Source organism: Ostrea edulis, chromosome 4, assembly GCF_947568905.1.
Source record: "Ostrea edulis chromosome 4, xbOstEdul1.1, whole genome shotgun sequence".
NCBI lineage: Eukaryota > Metazoa > Mollusca > Bivalvia > Ostreida > Ostreidae > Ostrea > Ostrea edulis.
The window spans coordinates 44,623,659-44,646,158 of record NC_079167.1 but is presented as its reverse complement, the minus strand read 5'-3'; the positions used below and the strand labels follow the sequence as shown (position 1 = coordinate 44,646,158).

The following is a 22,500-nucleotide window of genomic DNA, read 5'->3' as shown; positions in this document are numbered from 1 at the left end:
TGCATTATAAACAAAAACCCCGTTGCTGTTTCTTATAGTTTAATACAAGTTGATAAATTAATATTGTGGAATTTCAAAGACAAACATTTTGGGTTTTTTTAATGTATATAAACATCCAATTGAATTCACAATGTGCTGTATGCTTACTTTAAGTTTACTGATGTCCAGGCTTGACTGGGATGTAGTTATTGCGTTGTAATGAAAGAACCTATCACGTAAGAAACAAAAAAGACGGATTTTTAAAAAAAATCAAACTTTTAAATGTTTATTAAATAAATTTTTGTGTTTTCTCTGTACTAGTTTTAATGATGAAGCGTGTACTATTAAATGCATTATCTTTATTAAGAGCATTACCTTCAAGCGTACTTCGACGGTTTTGTGCGTTTATCTAACCCACATGTTAAAGATAGAGCGTGTTTCATTCAAAACACCATCCCTGGAATCGGGTGTGTTAGTTCATAATTGGCGGTGAACTTTAGCCGTAATTTTGGAAGGCTTCACTAATCACCCAAGCTGTTGAACCATTAGTTGCGACCTGGGTCTACCCGGAAAAGGCGAGCGTGGATTAGCGGTCATTAATTATAATTGATGTAGCCGCGGGTGTGAATGTGTGACTTACCGACGCCAGGTATGGTAAGCAGAGCATAAAATTGACTGCACTTCGAGATAAACCAGGTGAATTTAGGGTATGGGACCTTGAAAATACTTTGACATAAGCGGAGTATTCGAGATTACCGTGTTCGAAATATCAGAAGTTTTTTTTAATCATTTATATAGGGAAAACGGCCGGGACCAGCGGTCGACTTCGACTCAAGCGGGGTATTCGAGATAAACTATATTCGAGATACAGATATTTTACTGTATTTTATTATTTATAATTGAAAGTTCAATTATCTTTTATCTTTAAATTTCTTTTTTTAAACTACCAGTTGGTAGACACTGCTAGCAAATTTCTACTTATATGTTGTTACAAGGTGAAGGTCAGTTGGTGCGAGTGTGTATTGAATTTGAGAGCAGAACGGAAAGCATATGCCGTAGGCCTATATGTAACAGTGCGTAGCTTCGATAGAACAATTTTCTCGCAGTTTATCTACGTCTTTGTCCAAGTGCTTGTTTGAAAAAGTACAGGGACCAATTCTACTGGGTTTTTTTTTAATGACAAAGTCGTTGTGCCGACAAAAAGTATTCACGTCTTGTCCCTCACACCTTCCTTCGAAAATTGAAGAAAACATAGTCCAAATCCTCTCTACTGACAGCAAGTACACCCTTAAACCACACAAAACACCCTAATGCAGTGTTATTTACAAGCCATTAATGTGATAATTGTTTGTTTGTCAATTAAATCTAATCTGTTTATGAAATGGCTAACAACTGTTTTCAAATCGTCTCGCTCGAGGTCGCATATGACGTCACAGATAATGGCGCGTAAAATATCGAAGAAAATATGCATATCGCAAGATTTGAATTTCATCGCTTTCAAACTTGAAAACTACGCAAACTGTTTCATTTAAAACGCACGTAAAGTAGTTTTAGGCATGAAATGAATTAATTTTGCTGAAAAAATTAAAAAGTTTAAAAACATGCGATGTGTCCTTTAAGACTGTAGATTCATGTGCACACAAAATTAACTGAAGTAATAAAAAAGATTTATAAAGCAAAATAAGGTTATTGACATAATGAAAATGCAATACAGATAAGATATAAATGAATGAGTTAAGAAACTTTTCATTCAAGTGTCGTACGGGATAGTTCATGCTTTTATTTAATTTTACAGACTTCTCCAGGCTCGGAGTCATCGTATGTGGTGGAAGTCTTGCTGAACCTCTCACGAGAAACGGCACGCTGTAAAGATGTGAAGACAATCAAACCCTGTCGTAAAGGAGACCGGGGAGAAATGCAGGTTAGATTTCACAAACGTTAAACCGAGAATATAATCCTATAGAACATTTTACGCCGGGGAGGAAAGTAACAGGAATTGACACATGTGTAGGGGGGGGGGGGGGGGGTGTGTGATTGTTTCATTTTCTTTCTGAGAGGAATTTCAGTTATTATCAGGTCTGGCGCCATAAACTTAGACAAGCTCACTTTTGATCAAAGTCTCACTTTCAGAGAAGGCCCTGGAGCCAGGGTTTGATTATTTGATTTATTCTATAGGTCCTGGAGCCAGGGTTTGATCATTTGATTTATTCTATAGGTTGTTCCAGTGCTCGTTCATTTGATTCAGGGCGTCAGTGCAGCCAGGTTATACATACCCAGTGATCTAAGGTCATTGGACAGCAGGCAGAGTGTGCAGAAATCAATACAGGTTTGTTCAATATTTACACAATCAATACAGGTGTGTTCAATATTTACACAATTAATACAGGTGTTCAATATTTACACAATCAATACAGGTGTGTTCAATATCTACACAATCAATACAGGTGTGTTCAATATCTACACAATCAATACAGGTGTGTTCAATATTTACACTATCAGTAATAATAATAATGTCCTTTATTTAAATAGGATAGCACAATTAGTTTAAAACTAGTTTACATTGTGGTCCTGAAAACATATACAGACAGCAGTATTATACAGATACAATATAAAATAGTATATGAAGGTATGTTGTATACATACATGTATGCTATTTACATATTTAAAACTGAAAATAAAACAAAATAAATAAATAAACAAATAAAAATAAAACTGAAAATAATAAAAAACAAATCTACATGGTTTTAATTTCCCGAATGAAAAAAATTTCTAAGATAAGTGGATTTAAAAGTTTCCAATGTTGGGTAACATTTTAAAAATTTTGGCACATTATTCCATAACTGCGAACCATAAATTGTAAAAGATCTTCTAAAATATTGTGTCTTTGCTCTCTGGATATATAATGAATTACTTTGACTTAATCTGGTAGATCTACTGCTAATTTCATGAACATACTGAAAAACATCTAAATAATCAGGGGTTAGACTATGTAAAACTTTGAAGACAAGAATGATAGTTCTATATACAAAATAGTCTGACAGAGGCATCCATCTAAGTTGCTGCATCATTTCTGTTGTAGGTGTATAAAAATTTCTATTTAAAATCACTCTAGCAGCTCACTTTTGAAGTTTGCATAATTTGTAAAGACCGTCCTTGTTTTTCATATTGCCCCAAACAGTACAACAGTAGTTAAAATGAGGAAAAACAATTGTATTAAAAATTTTCAGTAATAATTCAGTTGACAAGAATGAATGTAATCTAGATAACACACCTATATTGCTTGCAAGTTTTTTGGTTCAAATTTCAACATGTTCAGACCAGTGAGACATCTGTCAATATAAACACCAAGTAGTACAGGTGTGTTCAATATTTACACAATCAATACAGGTGTGTTCAATATTTACACAATCAGTATAGGTGTGTTCAATATTTACACAATCAATACAGGTGTGTTCAATATTTACCCAATCAGTACAGGTGTGTTCAATATTTACACAATCAGTACAGGTGTGTTCAATATTTACACAATCAATACAGGTGTGTTCAATATTTACCCAATCAGTACAGGTGTGTTCAATATTTACCCAACCAGTACAGGTGTGTTCAATATTTACCTAATCAGTACAGGTGTGTTCAATATTTACCCAATCAGTACAGGTGTGTTCAATATTTACCCAATCAATACAGGTGTGTTCAATATTTACCCAATCAATACAGGTGTGTTCAATATTTACCCAATGAATACAGGTGTGTTCAATATTTACCCAATGAATACAGGTGTGTTCAATATTTACCCAATCAGTACAGGTGTACTGTAAATTTTGAAGACGTTTATTTATAAATACACTTGTACAATACCGTGTCTTCACAGTTCTCATTGGATGTAACATTTTAGGAAGTAGAGAAGCGGTTCCCTGATGGTGTGCCGTTGTTAGACCCGATAGAAGACATGGGGATCAAAGAAAAGGCTCTCAAGGATGTTGTCAAGGTAACCATACTTTTGGAATTTTTGTGACCAGTTTATTTCATTCTTAAGCGTGATATTTTGGTGATGAATTCTCCTGTGAAACTCTTTAAAATTTAATCATGTGACAGGTTTTACAAAAATACAGATGATGTAGTATTATTATGCTGAAGCCTCCTGGACTGGTGTTTGATTTATTTTCACAGAAAATAGAAGCATTTGAACACAGAATGTACTCCCATCCTCTTCATAAAGATAAAAATCTGGAAGATCTGTACAAGCAATACCAAAACAAAGCAAAGGTAAGAAACAAAGGTAAACTCATGGACAGTCCCTATCCCTCAAAGTTTGGTGACAGTATCTACACCACAAGTCAAGCAAGTACTTTGGGTTTTTTGTTTTATCAGGTTTGAAATTATATCAAGGCACTAAAAACAACTTTTTTTATCAGGTTGGAAATGATATCAGGGCACTAAAAACAGAACTGAAGAAGAAGAAATCCCTGCTGCAGATGGACGAGTTAAAATGTCGTAAGCGAGTGCTAAGAAGGCTGGGATACTGTACGGCATCGGACGTCATTGAACTGAAGGGGAGAGTGGCCTGCGAGATCAGCAGGTAAAGGATTGCGTTGTTTATAAAGATATTGCATGCCGATGGTGCAGTAATAGTTCAAACTCTGAGAACGGGATCCGGATTACAATAGGTCCTCAGTTCCCTTTGCTTGTCGTAAGAGGTGACTAAATGGGGCGGTCCTTCGAAGGAGACCGCAAATCCCAAGGCCCTGTGTCACAGCAGATGTGGCATGATAAAGATCCCTCCCTACTCAAAGGCTGTAAGTGCCAAGCATAGACCTAAATTTTGCAGCCATTCACTGACAATGGTGACGTCTCCATATGAGTGAAAATTTTTCGAGAGGGACGTTAAACAATATACAATTAATAAAAAATATCCAACATTGGCACAATATTGTGACTAATGTAGCCCACAGTCCTCTTATTTTTGACAGTGACCGTATTATGTACTGTTGGCGGTACTCTTATTTTTGACAATGACCGTATTATGTACCGTTGGCGGTACTCTCATTATTGACAGTGACCGTATTATGTACTGTTGGTGGTACTCTCATTTTTGACAGCGATCGTATTGTGTACCATTGGCGGTACTCGTATTATTAACAGCAATCGTATTATGTACTGTTGGTGGTACTGTTATTTTTGACAGCGATTGTATTATGTACCGTTGGCGGTACTTTTATTTTTGACAGCGATCATATTATGTACTGTTGGTGGTACTCTGATTTTTGACAGTGATCGTATTATGTACCGTTGGCAGTACTCTGATTTTTGACAGCGATCGTATTATGTACCGTTGGCGGTACTCTTATTTTTGACAATGACCGTATTATGTACCGTTGGTGGTACTATTATTTTTGACAGCGACCGTATTATGTACTGTTGGCAGTCCTCTTATTTTTGACAATAATCGTATTATGTACTGTTGGTGGTACTTTTATTCTCGACAATGATCGTATTATGTACTGTTAGTGGTAATATTATTTTTGACAGCGATCGTATTATGTACTGTTGGTGGTACTCTGATTTTTGACAGCAACCGTATTATGTACCGTTGGCGGTATTTTTATTTTTGACAGCGATCATATTATGTACTGTTGGTGGTACTATTATTTTTTACAGTGACCGTATTATGTACCATTGGCGGTACTCTTATTTTTGACAGTGACCATATTATGTACAGTTGGCGGTATTCTTATTTTAGACAGTGACCGTATTATGTACTGTTGGCGGTACTCTGATTTTTGACAGCGACCGTATTATGTACCGTTGGCGGTACTCTGATTTTTGACAGCGATCGTATTATGTACTGTTGACGGTATTCTTATTTTTGACAGCGACCGTATTATGTACCATTGGCGGTACTCTGATTTTTGACAGCGATCGTATTATGTACTGTTGACGGTATTCTTATTTTTGACAGCGACCGTATTATGTACCGTTGGCGGTACTCTCAGAGCTGTTTACTTGTACGGATTGTCCGTATTTTCCACGGATTTTAAAGTCAAAATACGCTCTACGGATTCACGTTAAAAATATACGATTTTCCACAAATCTGTAAAAAAAATCAGTTTCTGAAATTTGCCGATCAGTATGATAAACCCTTGTCAATGTGTCAATTGAATTAAACTGGTTCCTCACTGATTGGTGCGAGGAGAGAAGCGAGGTCAATAGGGAACCAGTTTAGTCAATTAAAGTTACCATTGTTTAAAGCGCACCATTGATATTGATTTATGTCAAACTTTTAAAAAAGCATGGATGGCGAATGTCAGATTAACGAGAATGCAAACGAAACATCCAAACCCATTCAGAGGTTCAAAACAAGAAAACAATATGCCCTAAATTTACAGAGTGCTTTGGCCATGCCTCCAACAATCGAAGAAAGATCACATGGTGTTTTGTAGTGTGTGCATCATGGACTTCAGCTGCGGTCACGGAGGCATAAATGACTGCTACAGACACGTTCAGAGTAAACAACATAAAGACCTATCGAAGCTGAAAGTGTCTAATAAGTCAATGACAAGATTCATGGATATTTCTGATAGCTCTGAACTTAAACCGCCAGCGTGCAATAACTAGGCCTAGTAAAGTAAATGTTTGTTTAATTCAATATGGAGTATTTATTTTCGTTCCACATTTTATCAAGTTCAAATTGTTTTGAAATTAAGGGATAATTGGTATGGATGTAGAGAATATAATTTAAACGAAATTTATTGAACAAAGAGCAAAGTCAAAATTAATACAACTGGCAACCTTCTGCAAGGAGAGAACCTCGTGGACTATATAAAAAATATTTTATCAAATTGCTGTGGTATTTTATAAAATATGACAAATTTAAAGAATGATGGAAAACCATGATAATTACACATTGCTACAAATGTAAAATGCAAAAGCAACAGTAAACAGCAACATCCTTTTTATATGACAACAAGGAGTTGTTCATATAAAAAAGGGTTTAACAACCCGCGTAGCATTTTTTGCTATATTCAACTTTTATACTGACAAAGTGCTCAAAATACTGACAACTTGGTTCTAGAATACTGGCATCAGTCGGACGGGGTAAACAGATCTGTACTCTTATTTTTTACAGCGATCGTATTATGTACGGTTGGTGGTACTTTTATTTTTGACAATGATCGTGTTCTTGATTCAGGATCACTACACATTGTGTGCTTATAAATCTTTACAGGAACTTTAACTACACACCTAACCTGGTGATCTTTATTAGGAAAGAAATGATTGTAAAAAGTGATGTATTCACCAGCCCCAAATGCAGAAAATTGTACAGTTATACATGTTATGCTCTTAGAAATGTACAGGGCTCGAAATTAGCGAGAAATACTCGCAAAATGCGAATACATTTGAAAAATAGCGAGTAAAAATAGTGGACACTCGAAAATCTTAGCGAGTGGTGATCATATCGTATCCGTTTTATACGGTGATGCGCAATTCGCTTTTCTGAAACTTGCACTCAGAATCATACAAACGCTTACATGAACGACCGATTTCAACAACCGTTTCTATCCGGATTTTTCTTTTACGATTTTTTAAGAAACTCGGTGTCAAACAAATGCTTTAGAGGTCGGTTGCATTTGATGAAAAATATAGACATGTGCTACGAGTCCTGTTCACTTATAGGGGTGATTAAATTGAATTTCAAGTATGAGGTTTTTGTTATTCATTTATCAAAAAAAATAAAAAATCGGAGTCTATGTTTTACCAAGTCTTCCGGTAGTCATTTTTATCAGAATGACCTACATGGTATCTACATTAATTTATTGTCATATTGTCTTATTGATATCGGGTTGTAGTGATGACACGAATGCACTGCTCGGCCCATAGACGATTATCAAAAAAGTCCATGGGACTCGTGATTGTACTGCTTATAAACCATGAGTCCGGGATTCGCTTTGAAAAATCACTAGTGACACCCCTGATGTGGCATGAAATTTGAAGACATTGGATCTAGACCTGCGCTAAACGGGTTGTGGATTAGAGGTGCGATGGTCAAGAGACCTAAACATTGCATCATATGACTTACGTAACTTAGTGTCTTGTCCAAACGATGCCTGTTGACCCACTAGGCTCAATAATGATGGGGAAAATCATTGATTTAAAAAAAACTATGAAAAAAGAAAATTGCTTCATTATTTTTACTTTAGCTTGTAGGTTTTCATTTTAGCCTGTGGATTTTTTACCCACAGGCTAAAATTAGCCTGTGGTAGAAAAAGTTAATTTCGACCCCTGAATGTAATTCCAAAACCTGTAATCCCCATTAATGTCGTAAAATCAGTCTCGGATGAAAGTTTTTATCTTGTTGTTTGTAGTGGAGATGAGCTGCTTCTAACGGAACTATTATTTAATGGTGTGTTTAACGACCTGACCTATCAGCAGTGCTGTGCCCTGGTGTCGTGTTTTGTCTTCCAGGAGAACGCTGGCTCTGAAAATCCCAAACTGACAGAGGAACTCTCGGGACCACTCCGAATCATGCAGGTAAAACATCATGTGTCTCTCAATTCATCACATTTTCACTAACAGAGGGACCACAAACACATCTTATCTTTTTTTTATTTTATAAGTTTTTGGGGCATTTCGGGTTTCATTTTGATCACAATTCTTTGCCATTTTACCATTCATTTTTCACATGTGTATTCCTTATGACAAGACCTTTCTTACCAAAAATGCTGCGGTGGTCTAGAGGTAGAGCATTTGCCCCGCATGCAGAAGGTCGGGGTCCGAATCCCGGCCGTGACAGACCGAAGTCGTTAAAACAGGTAGTGACTGTTTCATCGCCAAACGCTCGGCATCAGGTGTGACTGTCATGGGTCCTTAGAGATGACCTTAAAAATGGATGTCCCGTGTCACAGTAGGTGTGGCACGCTAAAGAACCCTCACTGCTGAATGGCTGTAAGTGCCGAGCATAGGTCTAAATTTGAAGCCCTTCATTGGTCTTGGTGACATCTTCATATATGTGAAATATTCTCGAGAGGGATGTTAAACAAGATAAAATCAATCAATCTTACCGCAATTCTTTGCCATTTTACCATTCATATTTCACATGTGTATTCTTTGTGACAAGACCTTTCTTTTCTTACCAAAGTTTTTTTGACCTCATGACCTTGGACTTAGGCCATATGGAGGCATCAGTGTTTCCAACACACCTCTTTTATAATTTTTTGGGGGTATTTCTGTTTTGACCACAAATCTCTGTCATCTAATCATTTGACCATTCTACAGGACACAGCTCGGAGAATAGCGAGAGTTAGCATCGAGGCCAAACTGGAAATGAACGAGGAGGATTACGTCACAGCGTTTAAGCCCCACATGATGGACGTCGTCCACGCCTGGTGTAATGGAGTGTCGTTCGCACAGATCTGTAAAATGACCGACATATTCGAAGGTAGGAATGTCTCTCATTTCTGCCCTCCTACACTTCTTTAACACACACAACAATAAAATAATTCTGGAAGTGGCGTGTCTTGGTTCTTTCACATCCGTGTCATATTGATAACCAGAATAAATTGTAACCTTTTAACACAAAATATGACTCTGAATTTACATCTCCAGCAGTTTAAAATAACCCTCAAGTTAAATTGATTCCATTTTGTGGATTGATTAGATATAAAATACTCATTTTACCACAGGGAGCATCATCAGATGTATGAGGCGACTTGAGGAGACTCTCCGACAAATCATGCAGGCAGCAAAAGCCATCGGAAACTCGGAACTCGAAAACAAATTCGCTGAAGGTACTGCCAGTTTTCATAGCTGATTTCTTGTTATCATATTCAGGGATCACTTAATTTTGGGCTAAGGTCGGGGTCTTCAGGGATCACTTAATTTTGGGCTAAGGTCGGGATCTTTAGTCTTTAGAATAAGGAAAAGTAGGAGTGCAAAACTGAAAATTACAAGTTTAAAAGTAAGGCCAATTCAACTTAATTAGTAGATTATCATCCAAGGTCAGCAAAAAGTATGGGGCGGGTGGGAGGATTTTATTTGTTAATTTTTATTTTATGAGAAAAATATTAAAGACAAACGAGTTTGGCAGATGGATATCAATCTATGCTATTTTCATACACTAATCCCAGGTTAAGCTTTAATTTAAGGATATAACAGAAATATACCTAACTTCTTCAAGATTTACGTCTGTAAGAACGCGAGAAATTTAGAAAATCATATAAATTTATTTTCTTCACGTGACTTTTCACGTTTTCACATTCCTATACCGGAAATGTAAACAAGAAGTGTAAATATCGGAGAATGTATTCCAGAAATTGCAAGTTTCGCAAAATAAAAAAATTTGGGGCAGGCCAATTTTTTAGGGGCGGGCGGGGATGATAATCTATCAATTAAGTTGAATTGGCCTATTAAGGGGATGTATAAACAGCCAATGTTAAAGCAATAGTATAAAAGCTCATTTTGGTGAAAACATTTCTCACCCCAAATCATCTTATTCCTTTCTAATATAATTTATGATTTGAAAAGATATATGAATGATATTTTTCAACTTTGAAATGACTGCATGTTTGTTAAAAGTTTCACTAGAGGCCAACTTCTGTAGCAGATTGAATTTTTGTCCAGGAAGCAAAAATTCAGGGGACATAAACCGAAGGTTCAAGTGAGCTTTTCTGATCACTTTTTTGTTCGTCGTCTGTCTGTCCGTCTGTCTGTTAAACTTTTCACATTTTCGACTTCCTCTCCAGAACCACTGGACCAATTTCAACCAAACATGGCCAAAAGCATCCTTGGGTGAAGGACTTTAGTGCAGATTCAAGTTTGTTCAAATCATGGCCCCCGGGGATAGGATGGGGCCCCAAGGGGGGATCAAAGTTTTGCACACAAATATATAGGGAAAAACTTTAAAAATCTTCTTCTCAAGAACCACTAAGCCAGAATTTCGGTCACATGAAAGCTTCCTGACATAATGCAGATTCAAGTTTGTTCAAATCATGGGCTCCGGGGGTTGGATGCCCGGGGCCACAAGGGGGATCAAAGTTTTACATACAAATATATAGAGAAAATCTTTTTCTCAATAACCACTGAGCCAGAAAAGCTGATTTTTACATGAAAACTTTCTGACATAGTGCAGATTCAAGTTTGTTCAAATCATGGCCCCCGGGGGTAGGATGGGGCCACAAGGGGGATCAAAGTTTTACATACAAATATATAGTTAAAATCTTTTTCTCAATAACCACTGAGTCAGAAAAGCTGATATTTACAAGAAAACTTTCTGACATAGTACAGATTCAAGTTTGTTCAAATCATGGCCCCCGGGGGGTAGGATGGGGCCAAAAATTGGGGGGGGGGGGGGGTGGTCAAAGTTTTACATACAAATATAGGAAAAAGCTTTAAAAATCTTCTTCTCAAGAACCATTGGGCCAAAGAAGTTGACATTTACATGAAAGCTTTCTGACATAATGTAGATTCAAGTTTGCAAAGGGTAGTTTGGGCCATAATAGGGACTAAGGTTTTACATGCAAATATATATGGAAAGTCTTCAGATATGGGCCAAGGTGACTCAGGTGAGCGATGTGGCCCATGGGCCTCTTGTTTATTATTTGTAACATCCTGCGCAGTTGTGCTCAGACGATATTTTCCATAAGTAAAGTTCTATAACTCATGTTATTCTTATTTATTTACAGGGAGTTTTTATTCATTTACAGAGATATGAGCTAGGTGTTGTTTTTATTTATTTACAGAGAGATACCTAAGAGATGTTGTTATTTATTTACAGAGATAAGATGTGTTGTCGTTATTTATTTACAGAGATAAGACGTGTTGTTGTTATTTATTTACAGGGATAAGACCTGCTGTTTTTATCTATTTACAGAGAGATAAGAGGTGTTATTTTTATCTATTTACAGAGAGATGAGAGGTGTTATTTTTATTTATTTACAGAGAGATGAGAGGTGTTATTTTTATTTATTTACAGGGAGATGAGACATGTTGTTTTTATCTATTTACAGGGAGATAAGACGTGTTTTATTTATTTACAGGGATAAGAAGTATTAAGAGAGACATTGTATTTGCTGCCAGTTTGTACTTATAGTGACAAACAACAAATCAACATTCGTCATGGAAGCCTGAAGTCGAGAACCGGGAACCAGTTTTCGTCCAGTAATCCATCATTTGGTTTAACCAGTGAAACAGTCTGAATTAAAATCTGGTTAGTCTGGTAACAGACATGAAGATTAGTGGACATTTGACCGAAAGCTAAAGACATAACAGCTTTATTTGTTATGTATTGTAATTACAGCGATGACCTCATATCTGTATCATGTTGTTTCATTTTGTGTTAAGACTTCGCCACATTAAATTTCAAGTATAAGAATTGTCATTCATTTAAATTAAGAATTTTAATGTGCTGACCCATGCATAAAATAAAAAATACAATGGAACCAGGGCCGTAAATTAACCTTCAATTTGGAGGAGGCAGGAAATTAGGCAGGGATCTGGGGGCCGCCCAGGCCTCCAGACGCTGAGCACATTTTGTGCACACTGAACACGTTTCGTGCAAAATCCTTGATTCTAGGGCCTTCTAAGATGTTACTTGACTAACTCATTCTAAAAGAAAGATTTGGAATGCTTTTTAAGGGAGGTATCATGTTCTTAGTTATTGGAAACAACATAAATTCTAATGAACTTTAAATTTTAATTTTTTTTGGCTCAAAAGTTGGAGGAGGCAGCTGCCTCCTCCGCCTCCATGTAATTTACGGCCCTGGGAACTTGACGTCACATTAAAGACCAAAAAAACCCAACACCAAACGGTTTTTCCATGGATCACTGAATGTGGGCGGAGCTTATCCATGGTCAATGTTATTTACCTGGAATTTACCTGGCTAAGAGATCAGCTGTTGTGTATATTTTTATGATATACACAGGAAACTTCTCAGTTATCAAAAATTATGCTTAGTGTCGTGATTTGTGCCAAAAAAAATTAAAAATTTCTACCTACATGTATACCGCATTTCCATTTCCCGTAAACCTTCAAACTTAAGTCATATTTATGTATTGCAGATAACAGGTTTAGCCCATTTCTAAACCTGTGCTTTTCAAAACTTCTAATTAAACTGTTATATATCGTATATAAATAATTTCCTAAATATAATATTACCCGGTGTTTCCGGGCACTTCCTGGTGTCCTGGGAGTTCGCGGTGTCGTGGGTGTAGTAGGTAAAATATCCATGTTTCGAGAGAATGAATAAATCCAAGTAGATCTGTGTACATGTACAACCAAATGAAGAATGATCAAGATGCCCCTCAATATGGGCCGTCTGTAGGGTTTCTGTGGCTGTAGTGTTTGTGTAATGGTGGTATCCCAAACAGAAGCTGACACGAAGTCTAAACCACCCCCCTTTCTCTCTCTTTGGGGTTTCTGTGGACATAGTGTTTGTGTAACGATGGCATCCCAAACAGAAGCTGACATGAAGTCTACACCCCCTCCTCTCTCTCTTTAGGGTTTTTGTGGATGTAATGTTTGTGTAATGATGGTATCCCAAACAGTAGCTGACACATAGATAGTCTACACCCCCCCCCCCCCCCCCCCCCCCCCTTCATTGACTAAATGAGTAATTATTGTCATACATGTACGTATGCAACACTATTGCCATGCCATATTATTTCATCTACCTTTATTGCTACAGTTTTACACATTTCTATCTATCTCTCTCTTTATAGATATAAAACCCTGATAAATTATAAATAGCTCAATAACTCTCTCTCTCTCTTTATGAATATAAAGCCATGATAAATTATAAATAGAAATATCTCAATAACTCTCTCTCTCCCTTTATAAATATAAAGCCATGATAAATTATAAATAGAAATATCTCAATAACTTATACTTTTTTACTATTGTTTGATTTCTGATTGTGTAATCCATGTGGTATCCCAAACAGAAGCATTTTTTTTTTTTACTACTGTAACAGTTTTACACATGGGCAATATAACCATTACATGTTGATGTGCTGCACCAATAAAGAATTGTTCCTTTTTTTTTTAAATAAATATAAGTCCTAATAAATCATTAATAGAAAATATTCCAATAACTTATGTTTGTTTTTTTGTTTTTATTATTATTGTTTGATTTCTGATTGTTTAATCTATAATACATGTATACAGATGGAGAGAGAAAATACAATGATAAATTGCATTGTGTATGGGACGTTAGCCATTAAAATATTGAGTAATTTATCATATATGCAAATAATGCACGGATTGCCGGTAATTTTTCCTCAGAGAGACTTGCAAAAAATTTGGAGGTCATTCTCGTTTGATGTGGAAGACGGCAGTGATCAATTTTCTAGGTGCGCGTCAATGCTATCAAAACTCAGGTATACCGGGGCTTTCCTCGAGATCTAAAGACTGCTGGTCATCATTAGCCGTGATTGTTATCAAAACATCTTTCTCAGGTAGCTGTAGACCACGGTTTCTGCAAACGTCAATCAACCTAAACTCTGTTAAAAGTTTGATTGACCGGCGGCTTATCATTGATCACAACACAGGTAAAATTTGGGGGCGTTAACTTAAAGTTGGGTCTTTAAATATTGATACAACCCGGTCCTGGATTCTTAGGTTACATCAATAACTAGCTGAGGATAAGAATGTCAGGAAGTGTTACGATTGTTCTATCGTCATCCAAACATCACAGGAACTTAAATATTAATTTCTTTTGTCTACGAATTAAAATCAGATGTTTGATCTGCTTACATAACATCATGTAAGCGAGTGGATCTAACATTTAAATTTGTTATGTAAGCGAGCGGATCTAACATCTAAATTTGTTATGTAAGCGAGTGGATCTAACATCTAAATTTGTTATGTAAGCGAGTGGATCTAACATTTAAATTTGTTATGTAAGCGAGCGGATCTAACATCTAAATTTGTTATGTAATCGAGCAGATCTAACATCTAAATTTGAATTGCATGTCTACAGTTAGAGATGAGTATCCTGATGTATTTTGTAAATCACAGTTCCCGGCCACAAGCTGGATCTTGTTAACAGCAGGGACAGGTCTACAGTACCACATCATCAGCACAATAACACAAGATAATGCATCTAGGCGAGACACAAGATAATGTGTCTAGGCGAGACATAAGATAATGTATCTAGACGAGACAGTATAATGTATCTAGGCGAGACACAAGATCATGCATCTAGGCGAGACACAAGATAATGTGTCTAGGCGAGACACAAGATAATGCATCTAGGCGAGACACAAAATAATGCATCTAGACGAGACACAAGATAATGCATCTAGGTGAGACACAAGATAATGTATCTAGGCGAGACACAAGATAATGTATCTAGACGAGACACAAGATAATGTATCTAGACGAGACGGTATAATGTATCTAGGCGAGACACAAGATAATGCGTCTAGGCGAGACACAAGATAATGTATCTAGGCGAGACACAAGATAATGCGTCTAGGCGAGACACAAGATAATGTATCTAGGCGAGAAACAAGATAATGTATCTAGGCGAGACACAAGATAATGTATCTAGACGAGACGGTATAATGTATCTAGGTGAGACACAAGATAATGTATCTAGACGAGACGGTATAATGTATCTAGGCGAGACACAAGATAATGCATCTAGGCGAGACACAAGATAATGCGTTTAGGCGAGACACAAGATAATTTATCTAGGTGAGACACAAGATAATGCATCTAGGCGAGACACAAGATAATTTATCTAGGCGAGACACAAGATAATGCATCTAAGCGAGACACAAGATAATGCATCTAGGCGAGACACAAGATAATGCATCTAGGCGAGACACAAGATAATGCATCTAGGCGAGACACAAGATAATGCAACTAGGTGAGACACAAGATAATGCATCTAGGCGAGACACAAGATAATTTATCTAGGCGAGACACAAGATAATGCATCTAGGCGAGACACAAGATAATGCATCTAAGCGAGACACAAGTTAATGCATCTAGGCGAGACACAAGATAATGCATCTAAGCGAGACACAAGATAATGCATCTAAGCGAGACACAAGTTAATGCATCTAGGCGAGACACAAGATAATGCATCTAAGCGAGACACAAGATAATGCATCTAGGCGAGACACAAGATAATGCATCTAGGCGAGACACAAGATAATGTATCTAGGCAAGACACAAGATAATGTATCTAGGCGAGACACAAGATAATTTATCTAGGCGAGACACAAGATAATGTATCTAGGCGAGAAGCAGCCATCTTGCGTTAACTTCTATTCTTACAATTAGTCTCGACAGATTTTACAGAATTTTGTTCAGTATATACATCAAACCAGCACCACTTTCTCATGAATATTTATCTCCACAATTGACCTTGACACGACATCTACTGAACGTCTATAGTGGTAATGTTGACCTTGACATGATATTTACTGAACTTATATAGTTCTTCCTGACCATTAAAAAGCTTGACTTGAAAACCAACAATATATAATTCAGAACATATGAACTCAAAACAATTCTGGAAATCTAGATTTTATTAAATGTCATTTAAAAAAAACCCTTCAAAATCACAGATTCTTTGTAAAACCTACAATTCAACAGTAACATATTAACCTCTTAAAACAAGCTTAAAAATAGACCTCTCTATTAATGTGACTTAACATTAACACTCGCATGCTCGCGTAACAGTCGTTGATATCGTATATATACAATTGTACCTAAAACATGTCATCGATGATCCATGTAAATAAAACAAAAAACAATGATAATTATCTAATTCACTATACACTAGGTAAAAAGCAACACTGTCCAGTATCGTAAAATAAGGATTAAACATCACAGTAAAACCTGACCAATGACACGGGGGCAGTGTTTGAAAACGACCACCTAAATGTCTATACCTGTAAAAATAAGCACTTTTCTAGATGTACTGATAACAAGAAAATAAATCTTACAACAAAGAACTCGTAAATAAAAACTCTTGTTTAGAAAAAAAAGATGACACAAAATAACAAGGAAACAAACGTTGTCTGGCGTTCGCTATCAATTGGATTACGTACTCCAGTTGGCACCGAGGCATCCCAGTTTTAGCACTTGGAGAAAAAGGTTTCAGTAATTTTTTTTACTGCACTAAGTCTGAGAATCGCATAACAGCATGGATCAGCAGTACATCTGCACTGAGAAAACAGTAATCTGCTGCCTGAGTGAACTTCAGCAGATGTCTAATGGGCATGACCATCCAATGCCTTCAGGTATTTTGGCTCAAAGAAATGTGGAATGATTTTGTGCCTGCAAAAGGAGCAAATCTCACTTTAGTATATGTGGAAAAGTTGGGTTTTTTTTTAGCTTGCCCAAGACAAAACCTTAGTATACATTATACAATCACCCATCATCAGGTCAACATGGAAAAATGAGAACCCGAGACCGGGTCCATGACCTGACCTGACCAAGGTCACACAGCAGCTGCGGTCAGGTCACCGAGTGGACAGGGTCGAGGGTTATATGTAGAAAAGTTTTGTTTTTTTTATAGCTTGCCCAAGACAAAACCTTAGTATACATTATACAATCGCCCATCATTAGGTCAACATGAAAAAATGAGAACCCGAGACCGGGTCCATGACCTGACCTGATCAAGCAGCTGCGGTCAGGTCACCGAGTGGACAGGGTCGAGGGTTCTCATTCTCCCATGCTTCATTGATCACGGGTGATTAATTGTTTTAGTGTATACCGATATAGTAACAAACTCACACTGACATCTATCCTGCATTAATTAGTAATGCGTGTTTAGATTTGTATACTCTGTGTGTCAACTCCACTGTGGACGTACGTGGGATTGTAAACGGAATCAAAAATTCACAAGATAATTCAACTGATCATGTTGTCATGGAAATAGGAAACTGGTTTATTACAAAATTTTAGTATACTTCTACGTCTGATAAAAGTCCTACTTCTGTAACGTTAGATGTAAAGATAATCAAACTATCTCGGCGATAAGACAGGTAGCTTATGTAGGCTAGTTGTTTAAAGTAGAGATCCTGAAATGACACAAATTGTGCACACAAAATGATGATGTAGTGTCTGCATAACAAACAAAAGGGGCAGAACTTGTGATTTATCAGAAGTCTATCTAAGATTGGGGTTTGATCTGATGTATTAGCTACATGTATGCTTACCTGATAGGCATAGGGGGCATGATGTATGCTTACCTGATAGGCATAGGGAGCATGATGTATGCTTACTTGATAGGGGGAGCATGATGTATGCTTACCTGATAGGCATAGGGAGCATGATGTATGCTTACCTGATAGGCAAAGGGAGCATGCTGTATTTTTACCTGATAGGCATAGGGAGCATGATGTATGCTTACCTGATAGGGAGTATGATGTATGCTTATTTGATAGGCATGATGAGCATGATGTATGCTTACCTGATAGGCATGAGGAGAGGAGCATGATGCATGTTTACCTGGTAGGCATGAGGAGCATGATGTATGCTTACCTGATAGGCATGAGGAGCATGATGAGAACGGGGAAGACCATCTTCATGTAGGGTATGGGGGAGAACCCGAACACACAGAGCACTAAGAGCTGAATCAACTGTAGCGTTGTGAACAGGTGTACCTTCCTCTGGGGGACGCGTCGGATGTAATGGTTTGGGGGGTACGCGGACTGTCAAAGAATAGAAAACACTAGTGTCACTAGTCAATACTACATTTCACTGTCAAACAATAGAAAACACTAGTGTCAGTAGTCATCACTACATTTCACTATTTATGTACGACAAAAACGTTGGACTGCTACATCCGAGTATCAATGGGTCCTGTATCAACACCAAACAATACTAATGTCATTCGAGTCTTACATTTAGGAAACTCATTTTATTGTGATGTTAATTCTGAAAAGTAATACCCCCCCTACCCACCTACACTTGCTGAATAAAACCAGAGGATTAAACTGGTCTCAGAATGTCCATCTCTGGACGCAGAGAGTGGTCTCAGAATGTCCATCTCTGGACACAGAGAGTGGTCTCAGAATGTCCATCTCTGGACACAGAGAGTGGTCTCAGAACTTCCATTTATGGACACAGAGGGATACAATATGTCAAAACTTTATAGCCATTATCCTAAGCTGATGATAATTACACCATTATCAGCCTGTACTTATAGTTATAGCCATTAGCCTAAGCTGATGATAATTACACCATTATCAGCCTGTACTTATAGTTTAAAGATTTACTCTTCACAAACTTACGATGATTCTCGTTAATTTTAGCATGAGTAGGTGACAGTTCTATTGTACAAATACTGGTTTTTGGTGGAGGACATCTGCCCCCATAGGGACATTTTATTAAATCATGATAGCAAATTATCTTTGCTTTAAAGTGCATTTAGCATACAATTTTCTTTAAAAAAGAAGAAGATAATTTGGAAAATGGAAAGAAATCAAGAGGACTATACATGCATAAGGTTATTAAGGGCTTAATTTCCCACCACAAACAACAGTCCTGCTTTTGTTTCAAACTTAAGGGTACTTTGTGCAAGAATCTCCAATTCTACCCTGTTTTTATTGCCAGAAAAATCGTAGTATTATACACATAAACAGTTCTTAAAACAGAATGTAAATTTGTGTATTTAGTAAAAAACCTTTTTCTACAAAACAGACCTGTTCTGTAAAGAAGAGCAGTATACGGTCAAATAACTGGTTGCCATAGAGAGCTGTAATGGCGACGTAAATGAAGAGACCATCGAGGACGGGTCGGGGAATGTAGGCCAGGGGGTAGGGCAGCATCAGCATGGACAGACCAATCATCACGTGGGAGATGATTCCAGTCAGTCGGGTTTCACGGACATGGACCACTCTGAAACGTAAATAAAAATTAAACCAACAAAAAAATCACTTAATCCTTATAAGCAGTTATCCATAACAAGTGTTCATGATCACTGTGAGTGTGTTCATTATAAGCAGTGTGCAACAGGATTCTAACCCGGGCCACCTGAATCTCTAGTCAGGTGCTCTACCAACTGAGGTATCTGGCCACTGACGATTGAACCTGGCTGACCGCTACATTCCTCCCTTCTTAAATGTCTTCACACTTACAGACATCAACCCAGGATCTTTATCCTCAGGCATTTTCAGCTGTCAGTTCATGGGGCTGGTCAATGGCACTAAATGTAACAGGAAGGGAGAAAATGCAACAGACCAGACCAGGATTCAAATCTGAGCCCCCTGAATCTCTAGTCAGGTGCTCTACTAACTGAGCTATCTGTCCCTCGACGATCAAACCCGTCTAACCGCTACAAGTGCTTCATTATGAGTGTTCATTATAGGCATACTAGGGGTGCAATGATATCTTTGTCCCACGATATGAGCCGTTCCTAGCAAAAAGGGCCCTTATGTATTTTAGTGCTAAAGTGCAGGCTTTCAAGTGACATTTTGCAAAAAATGAGGGCCATTTTTAGGGCAAAATTAAAAAAAAAAATAAATAAGGGCCTTTTTAAGGATTTTTAAGGGCTTTTTAGACAAAAATAAGGGTTAAATTTACAAATCAATAGGAAAGAAAAAATGTTTTACTCACCATTTGCAAGAGCAATAATACACAAGAGGCCCACAGGCCTTATCGGTCACCTGAATACTAGTGAAAAAGCATCACTACTTCCATGGGCTATGAAATCTAGAAAAAATTTCCTGTTCTGAATATCTAAGCTAAATTCTAATGTTCAGCAACAGTATAAAACAAGATGTGTTTTCTACTTCACTGCCCTCAAAAGCACATACACTGATGAAAGGCTTTAAATAATAGGTGTATTAACATTAAAACATCAAAATATATCACTAATTTGGACTCATCCTAAAGTCATAACCCTGGGTTGTGAAATTCACCATTTTTTGTACATCCTTTTCTGCTATTTCTAAGTATGCATTTAGATTTTATACAGCAAACTTACACATAAATACTATATATACTAAGTTTGGCCCCACCCTGGGGTCAAAACCCTTACTCTGGAGAAAATCAAATTTACAATTTTGGTAAAAGATTAGGTTATGCATTTAGTTTTTCTTACATGTGTGTGATTCTTGAGAAGAAGATTTTTGAAAATTGGTCAATTTTGGGCAGTTTTTGCCCCACCCCTATGGCCCCCAGGGGTGCTGGAGTCCTGAAATTCACAATTTATGTCCCCCTTGTCCCAATGATGTTTCATACCAAATTTGAAAAGAATTGGACGGGTAGTTATTAAGAAGTTAAAAATGTTCAATTGTTAACGCACGACAACGGATGAAAACCAATTGCAATAAGTCACCTGAGTTTACTTTTGGGCAAAAACTGACCAAAATTGACCAATTTTCAAAAATCTTCTTCTCAAGAACCACACACATGTAAGAAAAACTAATTACCCACTCAGAAGATCATACCAGTGGTCATCAACAGCCATATTCAGCATTCAGCACAAACCATGATATCATTCAGGTGGACTCCCAAAATTGGCTCACAATTGATGCTGAATATAACTGATAACCATCAAGATGTCTTCTGAGATGTACATTTAATCAACGTATTCATTTTTTGAAAGTATACTAAGACTAAATTTAATAAATTCCAACACTTACTTTATGTCAAATTTATTTAAACTTTTAAAATTTGAAAATGTAGGAATTTAAAAAAAAAATTAGGGCTTTTTTAGGATTCTAAAGCTCAAATAAGGAAAATAAGGGCTGTCGTAGCAAAATAAGGAATATAAGGGCCCGCTTGAAAGTGTGAACTATAGAGCACAATCCCTCAAAATATTTGAGCAATATTGATTGTCGTTAAAATATTATAGTCAATCAAAGATGACAACCAACTCTGATTGGTAATCATAACATTTTTCTTTACAGGTATGTAAAATATGACATCACATTTTTTCATTATTACGTGTTTGGAAAAACATTGTTGGATAAGGCCATCATTAAAATTTTTTTTGTTTGATGTACTCCGACCCACATTTTTCAAGTCGGGTAGGTAGGTTGGTATTTTTTTTTTTTTTTTGAAATTTTTTTGGTCATGAAAATCAGATTTACAAATTTACTGATGTTTTCACTAAACACATAACGCTGCCAGAGAGAATAGAGTTTAGAACATTCATTGTGTACACATTGTATATAATACACGTAAATCTTCCAATGTCTTCTGAAATTTTCTCAGGACGTTTTTGTATTCGTAACGGATTAGGACCTCTACAGTTTTTATTACCACCGATTGATTCTTCTATTTGTGGTTTGACATTCATAATAGTAATCACTTAAACACTTTAATGTGATCCATGAATATCCAAGTGAATTACATGATGAAGACAATTTACAATCAGTTTTAACATTGCCCAATATAATTTTAATGCTGACTTCCCCGCATTGTTCAATTTCTTGTGACGATCTTGTTCCATTCATGTGTCTCAGTTTAAGAGCAAAGTTAAAGTGCCTTTCACCTATTAAATCGTCATAACATTTAAATAATCCCATATCAAAATTTTATGCCTGCTTTTTCAGAAAT

At 36.9% G+C, this 22,500-nt stretch overlaps 2 protein-coding genes across 9 annotated transcripts in view; one reads left to right on the top strand and one right to left on the bottom strand.

Moving 5' to 3' along the window:
• The window catches only part of LOC125670996 (exosome RNA helicase MTR4-like), a 63,015-nt gene extending 50,672 nt beyond the window's left edge, over positions 1-12,343 (top strand). The window contains exons 17-25 of the mRNA XM_048906472.2: positions 1,775-1,900; positions 2,195-2,305; positions 3,875-3,967; positions 4,150-4,245; positions 4,395-4,558; positions 8,343-8,508; positions 9,253-9,415; positions 9,660-9,764; positions 12,012-12,343. Coding sequence (XP_048762429.2) covers positions 1,775-1,900; positions 2,195-2,305; positions 3,875-3,967; positions 4,150-4,245; positions 4,395-4,558; positions 8,343-8,508; positions 9,253-9,415; positions 9,660-9,764; positions 12,012-12,064 — 1,077 coding nt within the window. The 3' untranslated portion in view covers positions 12,065-12,343. The remainder of the gene's footprint in view (positions 1-1,774; positions 1,901-2,194; positions 2,306-3,874; positions 3,968-4,149; positions 4,246-4,394; positions 4,559-8,342; positions 8,509-9,252; positions 9,416-9,659; positions 9,765-12,011) is intronic.
• A 4,150-nt stretch (positions 12,344-16,493) lies between these two features.
• LOC125669788 (solute carrier family 4 member 11-like) overlaps positions 16,494-22,500 on the bottom strand; it is a 52,978-nt gene continuing 46,971 nt past the window's right edge. For all 8 annotated transcript variants that reach the window (XM_048904563.2, XM_048904565.2, XM_048904558.2 and 5 more), the window contains 3 exons: positions 19,638-19,833; positions 18,475-18,644; positions 16,494-17,265 (listed from right to left, as the gene is read on the bottom strand). In XM_048904563.2, coding sequence (XP_048760520.2) covers positions 17,199-17,265; positions 18,475-18,644; positions 19,638-19,833 — 433 coding nt within the window. In that variant the 3' untranslated portion in view covers positions 16,494-17,198. The remainder of the gene's footprint in view (positions 17,266-18,474; positions 18,645-19,637; positions 19,834-22,500) is intronic.